Genomic DNA, 20,052 nt, shown 5'->3' with positions numbered 1-20,052 from the left:
TCTTGCTTTCGGCTTAGGTCATGATCCTAAGGTTGTGGAATCAAGCGCCCACGTCGGGCTCCACACTGAGCGTGGAGCCTGCTTAAGATTCTCTCTCTTTCTCTCTCTCTCAAATACAAAATAATAATACTAACTTCATCACCTACAAGATTAGCGCCAAACTCTTGCCAGGTCACATCTGGTCCCACCATGTTGGCCTGTCCTTATCTACTTCCTAGTAGGTATTTGAGGCAGTTGTCCCCTGAAAATATGCTAGGGTTTGTTTGTTTTATACCTCTGAGCCTTTTAAACAGCATGGTGTTTCCTTTAAAATACTTTACAAATATTAGTTCATTTAATCTTCAAAACAACAACCCTATGAGACTGGTAGGTGAGGAAAGTGAGGCACAGTTAAGTGATTTGCCCAAGTGGTAGAGGCAGGATTCAACCTTTAGGAAGACTGGATCCAAAGTCAAGGAGTACTTAACCACTAAAAATATTACCTTTGGTCCCAATGTGTTAACCCTTTGAAATATCATTCCTCCTCCTCCACTATTTGAATTTTACTACTCATCCTTCCAGACACACTTCAAGAACCACTTGCATGAAGTCCTTCCGTAGCTACTCCATCCCATACAGTTTCTCTTGTTCTGGCTCTGAATTAGTCATTCTTATTACCTAAGTGAGAATTAAATGATAGTATATGTCATCTCCCTAACTAGTGACCACTTTATACTTTTCCACATGCCCCAGAGCCCCTTTGGTAGTACAGTCCAAGTGGCAAGTATTCATTAAATCCTTGCTAAATGAGTAAGTAACCCCAAACCTTGGAAAAGGCACGTTTATATTTTGCATAAAGTCAAATATTATTTCCAATTTAGCTTACATTTGGGAGAGTCAAAACACCTATTTACACTCAACCCCTCACCCTACTATTCCTCCCACAACTCTAAAGTCCTGCTGAGGATTTCTCGGTGAAACACGAACTCTTTTTGCCAGCATCCTTGCTCTCAAGCACAGAAGTCCTAACAGGAAACTATCCGCAGTACCTGGTACAGCATCTAGGACATAAAATTCCACAATATAAAAAAAAACGATATGGGGAAAGAGAGCACGGAAGGATTACTTGCAGAAAAAGGGACTGGGTGGGAAAGTGCCAGCAATTTGTAAAAGACGGAAGTCCACTCCGAATCTGGGAAGCCAGGTGCTCTGGCTCAGACCTATGGAAAAACTGGAAGTGGAATACAGCCAGAGAATCCGGAAGGCTTAGTACCTAGTAGTTAGCAGTCTAAGACAGAACAAAATGCGGTGCTATGGCCACGGCAGCAGCACAGGCCACAACCGCCAGGCAAAGTGGCTCCACGGCTCCCTCCTTGGACAGTTTTCCAAACTCGATGAGCGGAACACTTTACCACCAACCCGTTGAAACTTGCAAAAACCTCCGGCCGGGGTCTTTGCAATAGTGCGGCCAGCTAGGCGCATGCGCAAATCTCTCACCGTGCGAGCCAATCGCAATGCGGCGCTGAGTACTACGCCTGCGCATTAGGCCGACAGTCGCGCTTCCCCCTTCTCCTGCTCTAGCTGGCCAGGGTAACCGTCCAATACTCTCCCGGAGCTGGGAGGAGGAGTCAGCGTGGAGTGCGTGTGAAGGGAGCTGGGGGGAGCGGGTCGGGGCCCACGGTGTTTGACCCGTCGGTCGGTCAGTGAGAAGAAAGGAAAGGAGGAGGTGCAGAGTAGCGGTTGCCGAAATGTTCCGGTGTGGAAACCTGGCAGCGGGTGCCTTCAAGCAGAAGCTGGCGCCCTTGGTGCGGACAGTGTGCGTCCGAGGCCCGAGGCAGCGGAACCGGCTCCCAGGTGACTGACCCATCCCGGGCAACCCCGACCTCGCAGACCAAGGGCCAGGGTTCCATAAGCTCCCTGTGCCTCGCAGCCCTCCCCCTGCCTCCTTCCCGGGAAAAACTTAACCCACTCACAGCCGCGTGAATTCTGAATGGCGGGATCCAAACCCTGAGTTTCACAAGCCGTGCCGACCTGACCTTCAAGGGCTTTGAACCAAGTAGTCGGCTTGAGGCCTTTTCCTAGGAGGGTTTGCTATTCAGGGATGACAGAACAGCTAGCTGTCTCGTATTGTCCAGTGCCACCTCCCGGCCACCCCTAGTCCGCCTTTTTAGAGCAATGAGGTCAAGTAGACTTTGTCATTTACTGATTGTGAGACTTGAAACAAGACATTTAAGCCCGATGCCTTAGTTCCTTCTGTAAATGAGGATATTACCTGCTCTACTTTCCAAACTCCAGATGAGATCCATAGATTTGAGCGCCCTGTGAAACAGAAGCAGCGCAGTTCAAGTAAGGAGTCGTTCGGTTGTGCGCCAGACACCAGGAGAGTCCTCTAAGAATTAATGAGATGTCTGGTCCGTGTAATTCTTGGTGGTCTTTAATTCTTCAAAGAAACAGTTTTCAGGGCACATTGTGTTTGTCCTCCGTGAAGTTGTTTCCCCAAATTTTAGAGCTGGAAGGGATTTTGTGGTAAAGTTCAACCCACTCATTTTATAGATAATAAATCGAGACACAAAAAGGTGAAATTATTTTTCCAAGGTCACATACCTAATTAATAGGTAGAGCAAAGGATAGTTTGCTGGTCTCTAGGCCCCTAATCCACTTGCCACAACTCCATACTGCTTCCTAAATTTGACCTCAAAAAATTAAGAATTCATCTGATTCTCCTTTAGCCCACCTTGCATGAGATATCCATGTACTTATCTGAGCATGTCTTGAGCTTGCTCATTTTCAACCTGCACAACTTAGTGGGGGTAATGAATTATCCACCTGTAAGAGGTGCTGGGTTTTTTAAAATCTGTTTTTGAATGATCACCTGGTGACATTCACATTTGCAATGTAAGGAGTTATCCTCGAGGCCTTTCCAGTGCAGAACCACCTTCTGGGTGCTTTAAAAATAAGATGTGGAAAATATTTCCCTTAGATGGTTAGTCTTTGCAAATGTGCATTTGAAAAGTTTTTCCAGTTGCTATGCCTCAAGAAAACGTTTCCTAATGGGTGTATCTGAGGACACATCCTAAAACATATTGCTCTTGGAACTTAAAAACCTCTGCTTTAGGTTTTAAACTAATATGCCATCTATGGTGTTATCTGTATGGGTTTTATGCATTGAAACGATAGTGTTCTATGTAAGCTGTACATAAATTTACACAGAAACTTAGGTAAGCTGAAGATTTTCATCCACACTAGCCTTTCAAACTCTGTGTACTTATTTTGCTTAAAACTCACAATTTTTACCAGTACTCTGAAGTCTGACCAAAAATTCTCATTAAATAAATATGGATTTGTAATGTTAAATTGATTTATTAGATATTTGAAGGTGGTTGATGATGTTAAAACTACTAAAAAATACAGACGTTTTTCCATTGCATGATTTTGTTTGAAAGCAGTCTGCTGTAGAATATGTTCTGACTTCTTGACATATCCATCCATGTCTTTGTATACACTTATTCTTTGTCCTTTGGCCAAGCACCAGAGTACAACATCATATGCCTTTAGAAATGGGTGGGGTGGGGTTACAATTTCAAAAAGAAATCATATAATTTTAGGAATTAACCCTGTTTTGTTAGCTTTATTATTAATTGTTTATAATCTGGTTTCTTTTTCAAGTAGTAGCATCTGCCGTATGTTTTTGCATAGGTGGAGAAGAGGCGCTCTTTGTTTATATGCCAATTTCCCTTCGTTTTTTTCCTTTTCTCCTCCCACCCCCATTTCTTTGTCAAGATGTTACCAAACTTTAAACCCACCTTGAAATGATCTCATCCACATCTGTCGCCATTGTCAGGTTCATTTTCATTATATGTTACCTTTTGCCTTAAAACCATAATTGCTGTTATTTATTTACTTTATTTGGATGCTCTGCCTCTTTCCAGAAATGATTGAAGGCAGTTAATGGTGACTACTTTATGTCTGCATTCAGCACTGAGGAGCAGATAGGTTAGGTAATGGATATTTTCTGTTCTGTAGTATTTTATTAGGTTACCAAACATTGTGTTGCCCATGTGATCAAACTGATCACCAACCCTTGACCTGAGGGTCAAATGTTTGAACCATTTTTCTCTAATCAGAAGAATTCTCACCTCCTTAAGAAGGAAACTGGACTCCTTGTGGGCAAGGATCTAGAATTACTGGGAACTGCCAAATGACACTTTTTTTTTTTGAAGCCCAGAAGATGAGCTATTCCCCACTCTTTTCTGCTGAGGCAAAGCTTTCCAGAAGAAAAATTTTGGCAAGTCAGCCTTTTCTCCATCCAGTTAATAAGTTATATTGTCTAGGCATTTTCTAACATTTTAAGGGAGTTGCAGCATATTGTAACTTTTTTCTAGATCATGTTTCCAAAAGCTGCCTGGTCTTGTAAATCAAAGAGGGCTGACCCCACGCCTACTGAATGAGAATGTCCTGGAGAGACCCCTGGGAATTTATATTTTAACAGGTCCCTTGATGTAATTCTTATGATCAGGCAAATTTGGGAAATACTGTTTTAAGGTTTAAAGAAAACAGACTGAGCAACTTTGAGTCTCTTGTGATTTGTGTTAATCCCATTTTCTGATACTCAGAATAGTGGCAGCCATTGTCCCTCCTATGCTACTGCACTACCTGAGGCCAAGGATTATGTCCTATTTATTTTTGTGTCCTCAGTGCTTTGTACAGTCTCTGGCACGTGGTAAATTCTCAGTGGCAGAGCCCTAGTACTGTGAAGGACTTAACTTTGTAGAACAGAGTTAGATTTCTTTTTTTGTCCTTTAAATCATTTTTCCTCTGTTGCCTTTCTTCAGAATGGTTCACACTGCACTGTAGTTATTACTACTATGATTCGTCTAAAATAACAGCAAGGGTTTATGCTAAAGAAAGGGGGGGAGTTGATAAAGGGAAATAGTTGTCGCATTCCTTATAAAGAGATACCTGGCTACAGTGGACAGACCGTGTAGGCTTGTCCTGTCTTGTGTTTTATCCATGTCAGAAAAATCAGTTTAACATTCAGAAAATAAGACTCAAGAGCATATAGACCTCTTAATTATTTGAGATTCCAGGTGCCTCAATTATGTGGATGTATTTCTAGAAAACACTTTCTGGGAGTATGGAAAACAAGAGATTATGAAATCTACAGAAATGAACTTGCCAATTTAGGTACTATTCTAATGCTAGTCTGTGGTTGTAGTTACTAAGAGCTTACTAATTTATTATTATTATTATTTATTTAAATTCAAGTCAGTAAACATACAGTGTAGTATTGGTTTCAGGAGTAGAACCCAGTTATTCATCACTTACATACAAGACCCAGTACTCAGGGTCACCTGGGTGGCTCAGTTGGTTAAGCCTATGACTTCGGTGCAGGTCATTATCTCATGCTTCGTGAGTTTGAGCCCCACAACTGGCTCTGTGCTGACAGCTCGGAGCCTGGAGCCTGCTTCACATTCTGTGTCTCCCTCTCTCTGCCCTTCTCCTCATGCTCGCTCTCTCTCTCTCTCTCTCTAAAATAAATAAACATTAAAAAAATTAAAAATAATAAAAATAAAAATTGTTTAAAAAAAAAGACCCAGCGCTCATCTCAACAAGTGCCCTCCTTAATGCCCATCACCCACTTAGCCAACCCGCCCCCCTGCCACTTCCCCTTCAGCAATCCTCTGAATTAATTCAGAGGAATTTAATTCAGAATTTAATTCAGTTCTCTGAATTAAAAGTCTCTCATGGTTTGCCTCCCTCTCTGTTTTTATCTGATTTTTCCTTCCCTTTCCCTATGTTCAGATCTGGCTAAAACTTATTTGCAAAGACTTCTTCAAATTGTTCAGTCATTACCATAGAATTGGAAAGAATTTGTGTTTCCTTCCTTCCTTCATTAATACAACAAATATTTATTGAGCAAACACCTACTATGTGTTAGGCAATAAATACAATTGTAACAACAATTCAAGAATTGGGTCCTTGTTTTTAATGTTTATTTTTGAGAGAGAGAGAGAGAGAGAGAGAAAGTATGAGAGAGGGAGGGGCAGAAAGAGAGGGAGACATAGAATCTGAAGCAGGCTCTAGGCTCTGAGCTGTCAGCACAGAGCCCAACGTGGGACTCGAACTCAGGAACCATGAGATCATGACCTGAGCTGGAGTCGGATTCTTAACCAACTAAACTACCCAGGCGCCCCCAAGAATTGAATCCTTGAACAATATAGTGAATATAGACAACAATATTGTATTATAATCAGACTTGCTAAGAGACTAGATCTTAATTATTCCAACCACTAAAAAGAAATGATAATTATGTGATAGAGGTGCTAATTACTGCTACAATGGCAATCATAATATAAATGTATCAAGTAAAAAAATTGAATCCCAAGTATGAGGAAGGAAGTGCTACCTCTCTGTGTGGTCTGATTGCAGAAAATCTCAGACTGGTGTTGTAATGAGAAGTCAAGGAGTAAGTTGGCTTCCCACTTTGGCAGGACAAGTGAAAAGACATGTTTAGTCATGATGTAAAATTTCCTAAAATTTTGAAGCTATGGGGGAGAGGTGTGGGAGTGATTTTATGGGTAAAAGAAGACTGGGGGTGGGAGAATATAAACATCCATCCAATACTTAACACCTCTTACAAAATTAAAATCAGTTGGTAGGTATGTAAAAATGGTTTATTAATAATAGTGTATTACATTTATTTCCAGGCGGTACTTTAAATGTTAACCAATTGACTTTTTAAAAACTCAATTTACTTTTAAGTGTCTTTTTTTTGGCAAATCAAGGCAAAAACTGCTGAACTTTACCAAATCTACACTCTTAGTTTTGTTTGTGAAAAGCTAGCAAAAACAGAATAAACACTAGTATCATTACCTTAAAACAAACTTGTTATATCTGGATTTAGGATCTTCTAGAGGGATAATCAGCGGAATTTTTTAAAAAGCCACTTATTTTCAATAAATAAACGTATGGTGGAGGTGGGGAACACAACTAAATTCATTGAACTAAACCGCGTGGAACTTTTTCTACCCAGTTTCATTTTCTAAGCTCTGAGAGTTGTCAGTTTCTGCTTCTGGTGCTTAATCATTCTATGGGTTTCTGAAATTCAAAAGCTTGCCCATATTGAGATAAGCTTCTCCACCCTTGCATGTTTTTATTTTCATGATTTGTTATTTCCAAATATAAACTATTTTATTTCATGTGGCGATGAAGGATTCTAAAGCAGGTAAGAAATAAAAACAGTAAAGAAAAATACATTTTCACTTCTATGGGTGTGGATTTATAGTCTCTTATCTGTAATTCAGAAATCAAAATAGGACTCAAAAAATCAGGTTTTTGTAACTCATTTGCCAGTGAAACCTGACCTGAACTGGAGAGAAAGGCTACTTATTAAATCTTTTGTTCATCCCACTCAGTCAACTTTGTCAGGGAAACATTAATGTGTGTGACTGTGGGTTGCTGCCCCTCACTGTGCTGAGTGTTATTTACGGTATGGTATCTGTATTATATACTTAAAACAAACAATTCTGAGCTCTGGAATACAGTTTCCTGAGGATTTCAGGTAAGAGACTACAGACTCTGTTTTTACTTTTCTGTGCCCTGAAATTGTGGAAGCAAGGAGGAAAGCTCCATATTTCTACTATGAAATGCTACAACCAGTGCCCATTCTGTTTGTCTTTCAAAGCCTGGTCAGACCAGGAATAGATCTATCTGCCTCTAGACCATTGGTTCTCAAAGTGCAGGCCAGCAGCATAAGCATCACCTAGGAACCTGTTAGAAATGCAAATTCTTGAGTCCCCATTCCAGATCTCCAGACTCAGAAACTGGGGGTAGGTCTGGCCATCTGTGTTTTAACAAGCCCTCCAGTGGATTCTGATGCACGCTCAAGCTTTAGAACCACTGCCCTAGATCGGGATCAGCATCGGCAAATGGCAGCCCACAGGCCAAACCCACGTGCTTTTGTAGGTATGCCCCTTGAGCTAAGATTGATTTTTGCATTTTTTAAATAGCTGAAAACAATTAAAAATATACTATTTTGTGACATACAAAAATTATTTAAAATTCACATTTTAGTGCCCATAAAGTTTTATTAGAAAACAGCCATACCCATTCATTTATATCTTGCCTGTGGCTGCTTTTGTGCAACATCAGCAGAGACTGTATGGCCTGCAAAGCTGAAAATATTTGCTATCTGGTCCTTTACAGAAAGTTTCCAAACCCCTGCTCTAGGTCGGTAGTCAACATGAGGAGTATCAGAAGCAGAGAAGGTTCTGACACCTTCCTTCATTTCCATGTATGAGAGTTGTTATATTCCTCAGGTAATTACATGGATATACAGAGTTTTACATCAACATAATATTTATATTATTTTGGAGGACTAACAGCCAAGTAGTTGATGGATATTTAAAATTTTGTCATTCTAGAAAATATTTTATAATCTGAAATTATTTAGTTCTTTGGAGAAGATAAATCCACTTAATTTTTTTTCTTATTTTGTGCTTTAGCATTTCCATCTTCCAGGACACATTACCTTTCATGAAAGACTGAACTGTGTCCAGGTTCGATTATGTTGTGGGGTTTTCTTATTTTGTGCAGGATTCGAGCCAGCCATTTAGATTATTCCTTAAGTGGTGGTTCCAATGAATGTCCCAGGTAGCCTGTAGTTCACTTTTTGTATCTATTCAGTCACCTCTCTGTGTTTACTTCATTTGTGATGAGGATGTGAAGAGAGTAGTAGTAGTGTTTGATGAACTGCCTGTTGGTTTTTCATTATCTTTTCTGTAAGCTGTAAATTTCTTCCCTGGGCAGCATTCAGTTATACTCCTAAAGTCTCCAACAATTTAAGTTTGAGGATTCAGTATCTATAGTATTCATACAGTTTTAATTATTTTTTTTCTTGGTCATTGAACAGTAACATCATGCAGCCCAGTGGGCAGTAAGTCTTGACTTCTACAGTGCATTGACCTGTAGTCATAAACGTGTATTAACTATTTTATTTTTGTATGTGTGTGTGTCTTAATGAATTGTGTTCCTCAGGCAACTTGTTCCAGCGATGGCATGTTCCTCTAGAACTCCAGATGACAAGACAAATGGCTAGCTCTGGTGCATCAGGGGGCAAAATCGATAATTCTGTGTTAGTCCTTATGGTGGGCTTATCAACAATAGGAGCTGGTGCATATGTAAGTAGAAAAGCAGCGTGTGTAAAGAAGCTGCCAGACAGCTCCCATTAGTAGACTCAGTACTCCCCTGCTTTAACACTTCTGCAACTAACTCCCCTTTCTCCTTTTGCAAAAATTTCCAAAAAGCCTTCTTTAAAGTGCCTACTATCTAACATCCTGTGAGAGCCAACATGGGGATGACTGAAATTTAATCTCATGTTGATTAGCTTTGCTCTTTTCACTTGTCTTTTTACTCATTACTTGAAAGCCACTGCGTTTTCTTAGATTTGACTAATCTACAAAATTGTACCTTTTCTCTTAGATATGACACACTAACCTGTGAATAGGTCAGAACTCATTGCAGCTCCTTAGCACAATATTTGATTTTGACCCATTTGTCAAATATTCAGTGTTTTCCTCGGCTTGGGATAGACATTAAAAAACAACAACAGCTTTCAATCCAAACTATTAAATGTTCCTAAAAGGAAAACTATCCCTGAATCTCACCCAAAGACTCAATTATAGAAGTAGGCCTAGTATCTCCACTTTTAGAATGGAATTTGTGTGAGGTGAGAAATATGGTTTTAAATGCTATGTAGTATTAACACAATTCTGTCTCCTTAAATGAACTCTGATCAGCTTTGTTGGTCACAGAGGAATTATTCCATAGGTGTTTTGTTTTGTTTTGTTTTGTTTTGTTTTTAACTTGGCAGGGTTTACTGTGACTAAGCAGATAAGTCTAAAGTTGGATCACGTAAGGTTGAGTGAACCAACTTAGATAACACCTACTATCACCCTTGATTGAAGGAAGCTGTTTCACTCCCCAAGAGCAAATTTTGGATGCCATTACGGTGTATGGCACATACATACGGTGTATGGTTCTTTCCACACTGGTAAGACAGTGAAATTATCTTTGTTCTTTGGTCACTAGGTTATAAAAAAGGGGTGTGAAAATTACTTGAAGTTACCTAGATTGACTGACCTGACTCCCAAATGCACCAATAGACAGTTTTTGCAGTTGTGAATTGACTCAGAATAGGAAATAGGTGAACTCTGATAGCAGACTTTGAGGAAGGACACATTCTCCTCTAGTCCTGGCGCAGCATGTTTTTTTTCTTTTTTAGCACAGGGTTACCAAAAATCCTTCCCTGCCTTTGTGTTGAATGCTTCTTCATTAATACTTAGTGCTTTTTCTATTTCCTTTTGTTTCTTTCTTGGCCCTATCTTTACCTACAGTTGTGCAGTGTCATCACCTAGGATCCCCTTCTAGATCACTAGCGTCTACAGGTGCTCCCGTGAAAGATGGCAGCAGCCTAGTATACTTCTTAATTGTAGGAGCGACAGTCACTGGGGCAGGAGTTTATTATGTAAGATGCTTACACTAAAATATATTTCGGGGTAGGGTGGGTGAGACCATGGTACTAATGAAAACTTGATCCATTAGAATACAGTGAAGTATTCACAGCATGTGCTTTCTAGGTATCAAAGGGACATTGTCAGTCACTAGGGAGCCCTCAGATCTCATCTTTCAAACTGTTGAAGCCCTACCAGATGTATCTAAAGCTATCATACATTTAATTATTATAGATCCTTCTCATTAACCCTTTCTTTGAAACTTTTGCCAAGTTCATAATTCTTTTTTAAGATGCTAAATTATATTGTGCTTCAGTGCTGCAGACCTAACAAGATAGTCTCAAACAGTAAACATTGAATAAGCAAGCAAAAGGAACTTGAATACCATCCATTTTAGATCATTTTAGGTAAAACGTAATTTTTGTGTTTTGTCAGAAATGATCAACCTGACTTTTATTGTGAAAAGGCATTTTATTGAATGCTTCTGAGGAGGTCCAAAAAAGCCACAGAATTACAGTATTCTCCCCACCCACCCCCAGCCTCTATTTCAAAGTAAATTCATTTGGCAATGTCCCTTTTGTAATCTCTAATTTGGTCAAACTAGTGGCTGAAGTGGTACAAGCTAACACATTTGTGTAGACTGCTTTCATAAATGCCTCTCATTCATAATTGAGATACTACCCTCTGAGCCTTACCTTTTCCATTTCCTAGCTCTCAGCATTTGCCATCAGTTCCACCTCATTCATTCAAAACTGGATTTAAAGTGTTTGCATCTGATATGTTTGTAACAACTGAAACCTTATAAGCCTCTGGTTTATGTTGCTGTACCAGAGTTGGATGGCCTTCACAGAGCTGGCCAGGCAAACCTCTTGATGCCAGGCCACAAGACAGGGGCCATTCACTGTTGCTTTCTCTTGCCCTGGAAATATCTACGAAGCACAAGTTCCTCTCAAGCCATTCACTCAAATGCCTCATTGCCCTCTGTGTTTATCCAACACTGGTGATAGTAAAGCTAATTATAGTGCTTTCAGGTTAAATGATAAGCTTTTGTCTACCTACAACTGTTATTGAACTATTCTGTAAGGTTTTATATTAGGTTTTAAATAATTTAAAATGTGATCTCAGGCAGCTTAGATTTTCATCCTCTGAAACTGGTCTTAGTCTCACAAGAACTGTTAACTTAAAATCAGAATTCAGATTTGATGAGATATAGCTATAAGTTATTTAGATTTGATGAGATATAGCTATAAGTTATTTAGTGTTTGTATGAGTCTGCTCTGGCTGCTGTAAAAAGATAGCACAGAGAGAGAGAGAGTGATATTTACTTAAAGCTAGATCCATAAATATATGTGTATATAAATATATAAGTATATAAATATAAATATATGACAAACCCCACTAAACTTCAAGATATTTCTTGGTCTGCTCTACCCCTCATGTGTGAAACCATTAGGAGGTGTAAGAGAGCCTAGGCTATTTTTGGATGTTCCTCTCTGTCTGAGCATGACGCATTTCTTTTCACTCATGTTGACCAGCTTCAGCCATCTTTTTGGTAAAATTCCCTTTCTTAAAAGAAATAACTTTTTAGGTGCGGGTAAGGTAAAAACTTTCTTCCTGAAATTAATGTTAGTTGAATTCAGTGTATTAATTTGGTGAATTTAGTGGTAAATTCAAGGACTAGCCATTTTCTTTTAATATACAGTACTTAATTTTCTAACCCATTCATATCATATGTTAGATGTTCCCAGGCTAATGAATGTTAAGCCCAGATCTCAGAGTATAGATTCCTCATTACAGCCCATTGCCTAATGGGCTGCTCTGTAAAGGGGCTCATAGAAATATTCTTAGGACATGTCTTATGACACTTCTTCTGATTGCCCTTACTTTCTCCTCCAATTAATTAATAACCTAGGATTTCAGTTGACATAAATCACTTAAATTTCTGTCTTGTTGAGCCTGTGGAGTACAAAAGAACAAAAGTGTTGTAATTAAAATAAATCATTCTTGCCAATTAAAAAAAAAATCTCCAACAAACTCTGATGCTGTATTAAAAAAAAATCTAGTCATAATGTTAAGGGACTCTTTTTCAAGTTGAACAGCTAGAAAAGATAGTATATTTGAAATAGGTGATTAAGCAGGGTGTTTCACCCTTGGTAAATATCTGAGTGTCAAAAAAAGGAGAGACCATTGAGGGAAAGATTAGTTACTCTAGAAGACTAGGATACAGGGAGTCATGTTTCAGGGCATTATCTGAGTACCCAGAAAAACTTGGGACATCTACCTGGAAAACTTAATGTCCCAACTTCGTACCCAAAACCGTATAGCTTGGTTTCACAACTAGTATCCAGCATGGTCCAAAACCCCTTTTATAAAGTTTAGCATTTTATTCTTCTAGTATAAAATGATTTTCTTTTTTTCTTTAGCTGTACCTTCAGACTTAAATATAAGGAAAATTCTTTACATAGAGCCTAAGGAAATTTTTTTAAATTTATTTTGAGAGAGAGAGAGAGAGAGAGTGTGTGTGTGTGTGTGTGAGAGAGAGAGAGAGAGAGAGAGAGAGAGAGAGGAGGGGCAGAGAGAGAGAGAGAGAAAGAATCCCAAGCAGGCTCAACACTGCCAGTGTAGAGCCTGATGCAGGGCTTGAGCCCATGAACTGTGAGATCATGACCTGAGCTGAAGTCAAAAGCCAGATGCTCAACAAACTGAGCCACCCAGGCACCCCAGAGCCTAAGGAAATTTGAAAATGGAACATTTTCATCTGCTTACCTGTAGTCTTTCTAGGCCAGTGTGTACATACTCAGTTTTTTTTTTCTTGAGAAAGTAATTTTGCCTTAATGATGTTAACATAGAAGAACTTACTTCATGTAGACAAAAGCTTCTCATTTAATTGAAAGATACTGATATTACTTACAGTGTGAGCTGACTTTATGATAAAATAAATTTTCTCCATGTTTGGATCTGCAGGCCTACAAGACTATAAAAGATGACCAAAAAAGATATAATGAAAGAATGTCAGGGTTAGGGCTAACACCAGAAGAGAAACAGAAAATGGCCACATCACCTGGTGAGTATCATTTGAGGCTCAGTATGTGAAGGGCAAGTTAAAAACAGTTTGGGTGTTGTGCTTTGCAGATGTCTTATAGACAGGACGATGCTATGAGATGGTAAGATTCTAAAAACTATGGAATTACCCCAGACATGGGAGTAATTTATTAAAGTATTTGACTGGAATTTGGGTTTGAGAATAGTTATTAATGATGATTATGTTGGTTGGTTATTTTTCTTTATATTGGACTCTTAAAAGGCAAGCTTTAAATTACAAAGGCAAGCTTGGTGAGGAAAATTTTTGGAAAAGACATGAAAGCCTTTTTTTTGATGAGGAAATTCTTTTGGTCTGTTTTGTTCCCCGTTAGAGTCTTTGGAGTTTTCTATTTGTTAAAAGATACATTTGTTTCCCTATAACACATAGCCCTAGCAATCAGTTCCATCCCCATGACTGGCTTGAGTTTTCAGAGAGGAATGTTTTAATCCTTTAATAAGTCCTACAACTCTGGGTGGGCGATTTGCATCACTTTCTTCAGCAACACCTCCTTATTCCTGAACACTGTATAATAATTCCCAATTGGCCTGCTGAGTTTCCCCCCCTTTATTGCTAACAAAAGCTGAAACTGAACTTGATATTTCTTCTTTTTTAAATTTTTTTTACATTTATTTATTTTTGAGAAACAGAGTGAGACAAAGCGTGAGCGGGGGAGGGGCAGAGAGAGAAGGAGACACAGAATTTGAAGCAGGCTCCAGGCTCTGAGCAAGCAGTCAGCACAGAGCTTGATGGGGGGCTCGAACCCATGAACTGTGAGATCATGACCTGAGCCGAAGTCGGATGCTCAACTGACTGAGCCACCCAGGCGCCCCTGAACTTGATATTTCTTGTTGGTCAGTAGGAAGTGAATGGAAAGAGCAGAAGCTTTCTTTTTTTAAAAATTTTTTAAATGTATTGATTTTTGAGAGACAGAACACGAGCAGGGGAGGGGCAGAGAGAAAGGGAGACACAGAATCCAAAGCAGGCTGCAGGCACTGAGCTGTCAGCACAGCTGACAATGCGGAGCTTGAACTCAGGAGCCATGAGATCATGACCTGAGCCAAAGTCAGACGCCCAACCAACGGAGCCATCCAGGTGCCTCAGAAGCTTTCTAACATATTTCCAATAGCTAGACATTTAAGCTAGGTTCTAGTTCCGACAGACTTAATGAATGAACAACATTGGCCAAATCAGTCACCTCTTCAGGGGCTATTTTTCACTTATGAAATGAAAGATATACTTGTTTTTCCTGTCCCATCAGGTGGCTGTGATGTTTGTCAAGATTAACGTAGGTACAGCATTTTGCTAGCCTCACATAAAGGGTTGAGACAAGTGCAAGCTGATTTTCTTTTTTAATAGTGGCAAGGACTCATCTGAGATTTCCAGAAAATTAACCCTGTCTGGTCTGTTGTCTGCAGCTCCAGAAGGAGAACCAGTTCCTCAAGTCAGGGTACCAAGTCATGTTCCGTTCCTTCTCATCGGAGGAGGCACTGCTGCCTTTGCTGCGGCCAGATCCATCCGGGCTCGGGATCCGGGGGCCAGGGTGAGGCGCACAGTCTTGCTTGGCATGGAGGGTGTGGTCCGCAGGCCCTTAGCCCGTGTGAACACGTTGACATCTGCCTCTTAAATGACCTGGCTCTGATAAGTATTATTATTTTATACCTAAAGGTACTGATTGTGTCTGAAGATCCAGAGCTGCCATACATGCGACCTCCTCTTTCAAAAGAGCTGTGGTTTTCAGATGATCCAAATGTCACAAAGACGTTGCGATTCAGACAGTGGAATGGAAAAGAGAGAAGGTGTGTTCGCTTATGTAAAATGGGCCTGTCTAGCAACTTCAGCTAAGCATAAGGAATGGGTCAGGATTTTGCACAGAGCCATGTGCAGCACATAGGAGAGACGACATGGCCACACAGCGGAGTCTGATGTGGTACACGCTTGGCACAGCTCAGAGGCAACAGGATACAGTGGCAGGAGGCCTGGATTCTGTCATCAGATCTGCCAGCAAGTAAAGCTGTAGTGTTGGCCTCTGAAGTACTACTGCTCCTATCTCCGGGACCTTTCTGTTAGACTTCTACAGTGAAGATCGGCTTGGCCACTGTTGTCCCTCCTTACATGACACTTCCCTAGGTGTCTCCCAGAAGAGTAAAAGAAAGACACTGTTCTCTGGCATTTTCTTTGATGCCCTAGCAGGGTTTCAGAATTGTGGGAATGCCGTAAGGAAGAACCTCTTTATTAAAATGTTTGCATGAAAGACTTGGAAATACAGGTCCTGAAGCCTTTTCCTTCTAAGGGACTCCATGGATCTCTTGATTCCAGTACTGCTTTGGGGTTCCAATGTTTTTCTCATTAGTGTTTGTGTTGATACTAGACTAAATTTTACAAATCTACCTACCTCCCTCACCCCCATTATCACGTTCTGTTCTCAAGCAAGATGCATGCTGTCAGTTATATTAGCCACCCCTTGATTAGTATCTCATAGCTAATGTCTGCTATTTGAGGCAAAATCCTCTCAGGAGCTAGATGTAGCTGTCCATTGACCAGCCATTCTAGACAACTTATTTGCGTGGATGTGTGAATACCAGCTCCTTGGGTGGTCTTCCTGTTCTAATTTTGAAATGAGCCTAAATCCAGAGCAGGGTTTCTCAGCCTACTGGCTAAGGTCTGGATAATTGGCATTTAGGTCTTGATAATTCTTTGCTGTGGGGGCTGGTGCATTATAAGATGTTTAATAGTATCCCTGGCATCTCCCACTAGGTACCAAAAGCATCCCTCCCCCTAAGCTGTTACAGCCAAAAATGCCTCTAGACATTGCCAAGTGTCCTTGAGGGGGCAGAATTGCACCCAGTTGAGAACTGCTGTCCTCAAATACATCTGTGTACTGGGTGCTTGGGTGGCTCAGTTGGTTAAGCGTCTGACTCTTGATTTTGGCTCAGGTCGTAATCTCATGGTTTGTGAGTTTGAGCCCCATGTCCAGCTCTGTGCTGACAGCGCGGAGCCTGTTTGGGATTCTCTCTCCCTCTCTCTCTGCTCCTTCCCCGCTCGTGCTCTCTAAATAAATAAACACACAAACAAACTTAAAAAATAAAATATCTCTGTATAAGACACAACTAAGATTTAGTGGTCTTGGAAACTTACTCTGGAAAATGTTCCTGAAAGTTTTTCATGATGAGAACAATTTTACTAAGGCTATGGGGGAAGTTGATAGCAGTTCCGGATGCTTATAACATTTTCTCCCTTCCTCTTTGTACAGCATTTATTTCCAGCCACCTTCTTTCTATGTCTCTGCTCAGGACCTGCCTCACATTGAGAATGGTGGCGTGGCTGTCCTCACTGGGAAGAAGGTGAGCTAACATGCTGCTTCCCCTGTCAAGTTCCATGTGGGCGGCAAGTATGGTGACCTGTATTCCCACGACCATTTACGTCTCTCCTGCCATTGTAGTTCATCAAAAAAGGATCAAGTCATTTTAGGTTTAATATTGCCAGTCTTCACTGCTTAGTGTTTCTTCCTGGGGAAAACACTAATCTCAAAGCCTAGAGTAGCATCCCAACTAAACATAGAAACTAAACATAGTTTTTCCACACTAACATTTCCTTGGGATTACTGATGACAAGAGACTGACAAATGTATATTATTCAAGATAGTAAGATAATTTAGAGGTTACATCCACATGGGAAATATTGTTAGACTTTACAAAGGTGAGTGCCTAAGTAATGGGAGCAGTTATTGGAGGGCATTTGTGAGGTCCAGGGAGGGTTTTGGGGTTTTTTTGTGCTATGTTTCATTTTTGTTAATGTGGGGGTACTAGGGTATGTTTGTAAACTAATGACAGTGTTACAGTAGAGAGGAAAGGGTTATCAGAAGGAGCAAAGCCCAGAGTAGATGGGATCCAGAGCACAGGTGGTGGCATTGACCTTTGATAGGGATAAGCCCACTTTTCTATAAGGAGCCATAGGCAGCGGAGGTGGAAATAGGTTTATGGATAAGCTATTAACGAGATGTAATGTATGTATTAAGTACCCTCTGTGTGTAAATAGCACACAGGCCCTGACCTCCAGGGGCTAACAGTATTTAGGCAGAAACATGAACAGATGATTGTAACACATAGATGTGGAGTAAGAAAGATAGGCATAATGTGTTTTGGGAATTACTAGGAAGCATGCCCTGTATAGTGATGGTTTCAGGGAAGGCTTCCTGGAGGAGGAGCTCTTATAGAATGGGAGATTTTATGGAATGAAGAGGGATACACTAGATTAGTGGTAAGTGAAAAGAATTCAAGTAAAACACAGCATAAGCAAAGACACAAGGGTATGAAACAGCACGTTTGGTGCAGTGAAACAAGCAGCCATTTACTAATAGAGCAGAAAGTATAAGTTAAAGAACAGCAGGAAATGACACTGAGAAGTCACACAGGGGCCCAATCATGGACGGCTCTGTTGTATAAAAACTTGAGCTTTTTCCTGTGGGCATTGGGGGGCTGTTAAGTTTTAGACAAGGACATAAAACAGATTGAATTTTAAGTAATCACTGTATTGGCTATGAGAAGGATGGATTCCAGAGGGACAAGACTAGAAGTAGAACATTTTGAAGACTATTGCAATAATCCAGGCAAGAGATGATAGGAACCCAAATTAAGGCAATAATGGTAGTGATGGTGTAGTGGTGATGATGAAGAAGCAGCAGCAGCAGCAGTAAGCACAATTTTAAAATGCTTTACAGGTATTGTCTCATTTTGTCATAATAATCTTCTCAGGTAGGTAGTATTGTTGGCCATTTTATAGAGAAAGAAATTGAGATTAAAAAGAGGTCAACCAACTTGCCCAAGATCATACAGCTAATAAGTAGTGGATTACAGAATTTGAACCCAGATCAGTCTGACTGCAGAGCCCACGCTCTTAATAACACCATTTTAGAGCTTGCCTTTTTTTTTTTTTTGGCTATAGCTTCCTGATAGAGAGGTGATGGGGAGTGGGAGGCAGACTGAGACCTGCTTAGAAGGCAGCCTTGATAGGGCGTGGCGATAGACTGAAGGTGGGCCGTGAGGGAGAGGGAAGAGGCAGAGATGACTTTCTGATTTCCAGCTTGTGTGGTAGGTGGTTGTTACCCCCAGCTGAGAGAGATGTTACAAAAGGAAGACCTAGTTTAAGGGGGAAGGAAAATTTAGTTTTGGACTGTTACGGATGAAATGGCGTATAAGTGTAGAGATGTCCATGGGCAGTTGGATATGTGACTGTGACACCAGAAGAGGGGTCTGGGCTTGGATAGGGATTCAGGTATCATCCACATATGTGTAGGGGTTGAAACCATGAGAGTGGGTGAGGCCTCCTGTGGAGAACTTTGCAGTCAGAAGGGGAATGCGGCAGGGATGGAACCCTGGGGAATCCAGCTTTGAGGAGGCAGACTGAAGAAGAGCCCCCAAAGGAAAGTAGGAAAGAAGTTAAAGGAGGAGAGCCCAGGACAGGTGTCAAGTGAGACTGGAGAGAGTTTCAAGAAGGAGGATGTGGGGGTGCCTGGGTGGGTCATTCAGTTAAGCATCCAACTCTTTGGATTTTGGCTCAGGTTGTAATCTCACATTTTGTGGGTTCAAACCCAATATCAGGCTCTTCACTGACAGCGTGGAGCCTGCTTGGGATCCTCTCTCTCCGCCCCTCCCCAGCAGGTGCTCTCTAGCTCTCAAATAAATAAACTTTAAAAAAAAAAAGGAGGAGGATGTTATTGACCTTCCTCCTTGCAGCAGAGGGATCTGGTAGGAAAAGAACTGTAAGATGAGCCACAGACTCAGTGGTTCAGATGTCATCATGAAGTTCGAAAAGAGGATAAAGTACTCCTTCAAAATGTAAATGAGAAAATGGAGACTGCAATTGGACAGGCCCTGGAGAAGGACATAGAGTCAGAGGTGGGGCTCTGAGGATGGGACAGACCTAAGCGTGTGAATGGGCCAAAGGCCTAAGATGTCAGCAGAGAAGGACAGGAGTGTGTGGTAACTAACAGGGGGTGGGGGTCAGGCACAGAAACATCTCAGAAAGGACACCTCATCCCAGAAGCTAGAAGGAAGGAAGTAAAGTTTTTATTTGGGGGTTGGGAGGTGAGAAGCCTTATGGGAACCTGAGCAAGATCATATCCTATAGCTTCACTTGTTTTTGCAGTAAACTAGGATACCAGGTGGTTGATTATCTGAGACTGAGCAGTGTGCCAGTTGAGTCACTGACTTACTGGGGCTGTATTGAAGAGAGAGCTTACCCAAGGACAAACCGGAAGTGTCTAAAGCAGCTACTTACCCAACCAGTCACAGTTTACATCATTGCCTCCAGAAAGCTCGACTGAAGGCATGTGTCACATGTCTCTAGAGCTACCTGTACAACCTTTATCAGAGCATTTCTCACTCTTGAATGTAGTGTTTGTTAAATTGTCTGCCTTGGCTACTGGACTCTGGAGGCGGGGAAGGTAACTTTTTCTCACCATTGTGTCCCGAACACTTAGCA

The 20,052-nt window shown here is 40.9% G+C and overlaps 1 protein-coding gene across 2 annotated transcripts in view; it reads left to right on the top strand.

Annotated features, from left to right (window-relative positions):
- The first annotated feature begins 1,568 nt into the window (after positions 1 to 1,568).
- AIFM1 (apoptosis inducing factor mitochondria associated 1) overlaps positions 1,569 to 20,052 on the top strand; it is a 31,437-nt gene continuing 12,953 nt past the window's right edge. Inside the window, exons 1-6 of one of the 2 annotated variants that reach the window (XM_007085443.3) lie at positions 1,569 to 1,833; positions 10,374 to 10,504; positions 13,455 to 13,554; positions 14,988 to 15,112; positions 15,238 to 15,368; positions 16,823 to 16,913. In XM_007085443.3, the coding sequence (XP_007085505.1) occupies positions 1,728 to 1,833; positions 10,374 to 10,504; positions 13,455 to 13,554; positions 14,988 to 15,112; positions 15,238 to 15,368; positions 16,823 to 16,913 (684 nt within the window). In that variant the 5' untranslated portion in view covers positions 1,569 to 1,727. Of the gene's footprint in view, positions 1,834 to 9,015; positions 9,159 to 10,373; positions 10,505 to 13,454; positions 13,555 to 14,987; positions 15,113 to 15,237; positions 15,369 to 16,822; positions 16,914 to 20,052 lie in introns of both variants that reach the window. The other variant, XM_007085442.3, reaches the window with a different exon arrangement.

The sequence above is a fragment of the Panthera tigris genome, chromosome X, assembly GCF_018350195.1.
Source record: "Panthera tigris isolate Pti1 chromosome X, P.tigris_Pti1_mat1.1, whole genome shotgun sequence".
NCBI classification, from domain to species: Eukaryota; Metazoa; Chordata; class Mammalia; order Carnivora; family Felidae; genus Panthera; species Panthera tigris.
The sequence above is the reverse complement of the archived record's forward strand: the minus strand, read 5'-3'. Positions and strand labels throughout refer to the sequence as shown.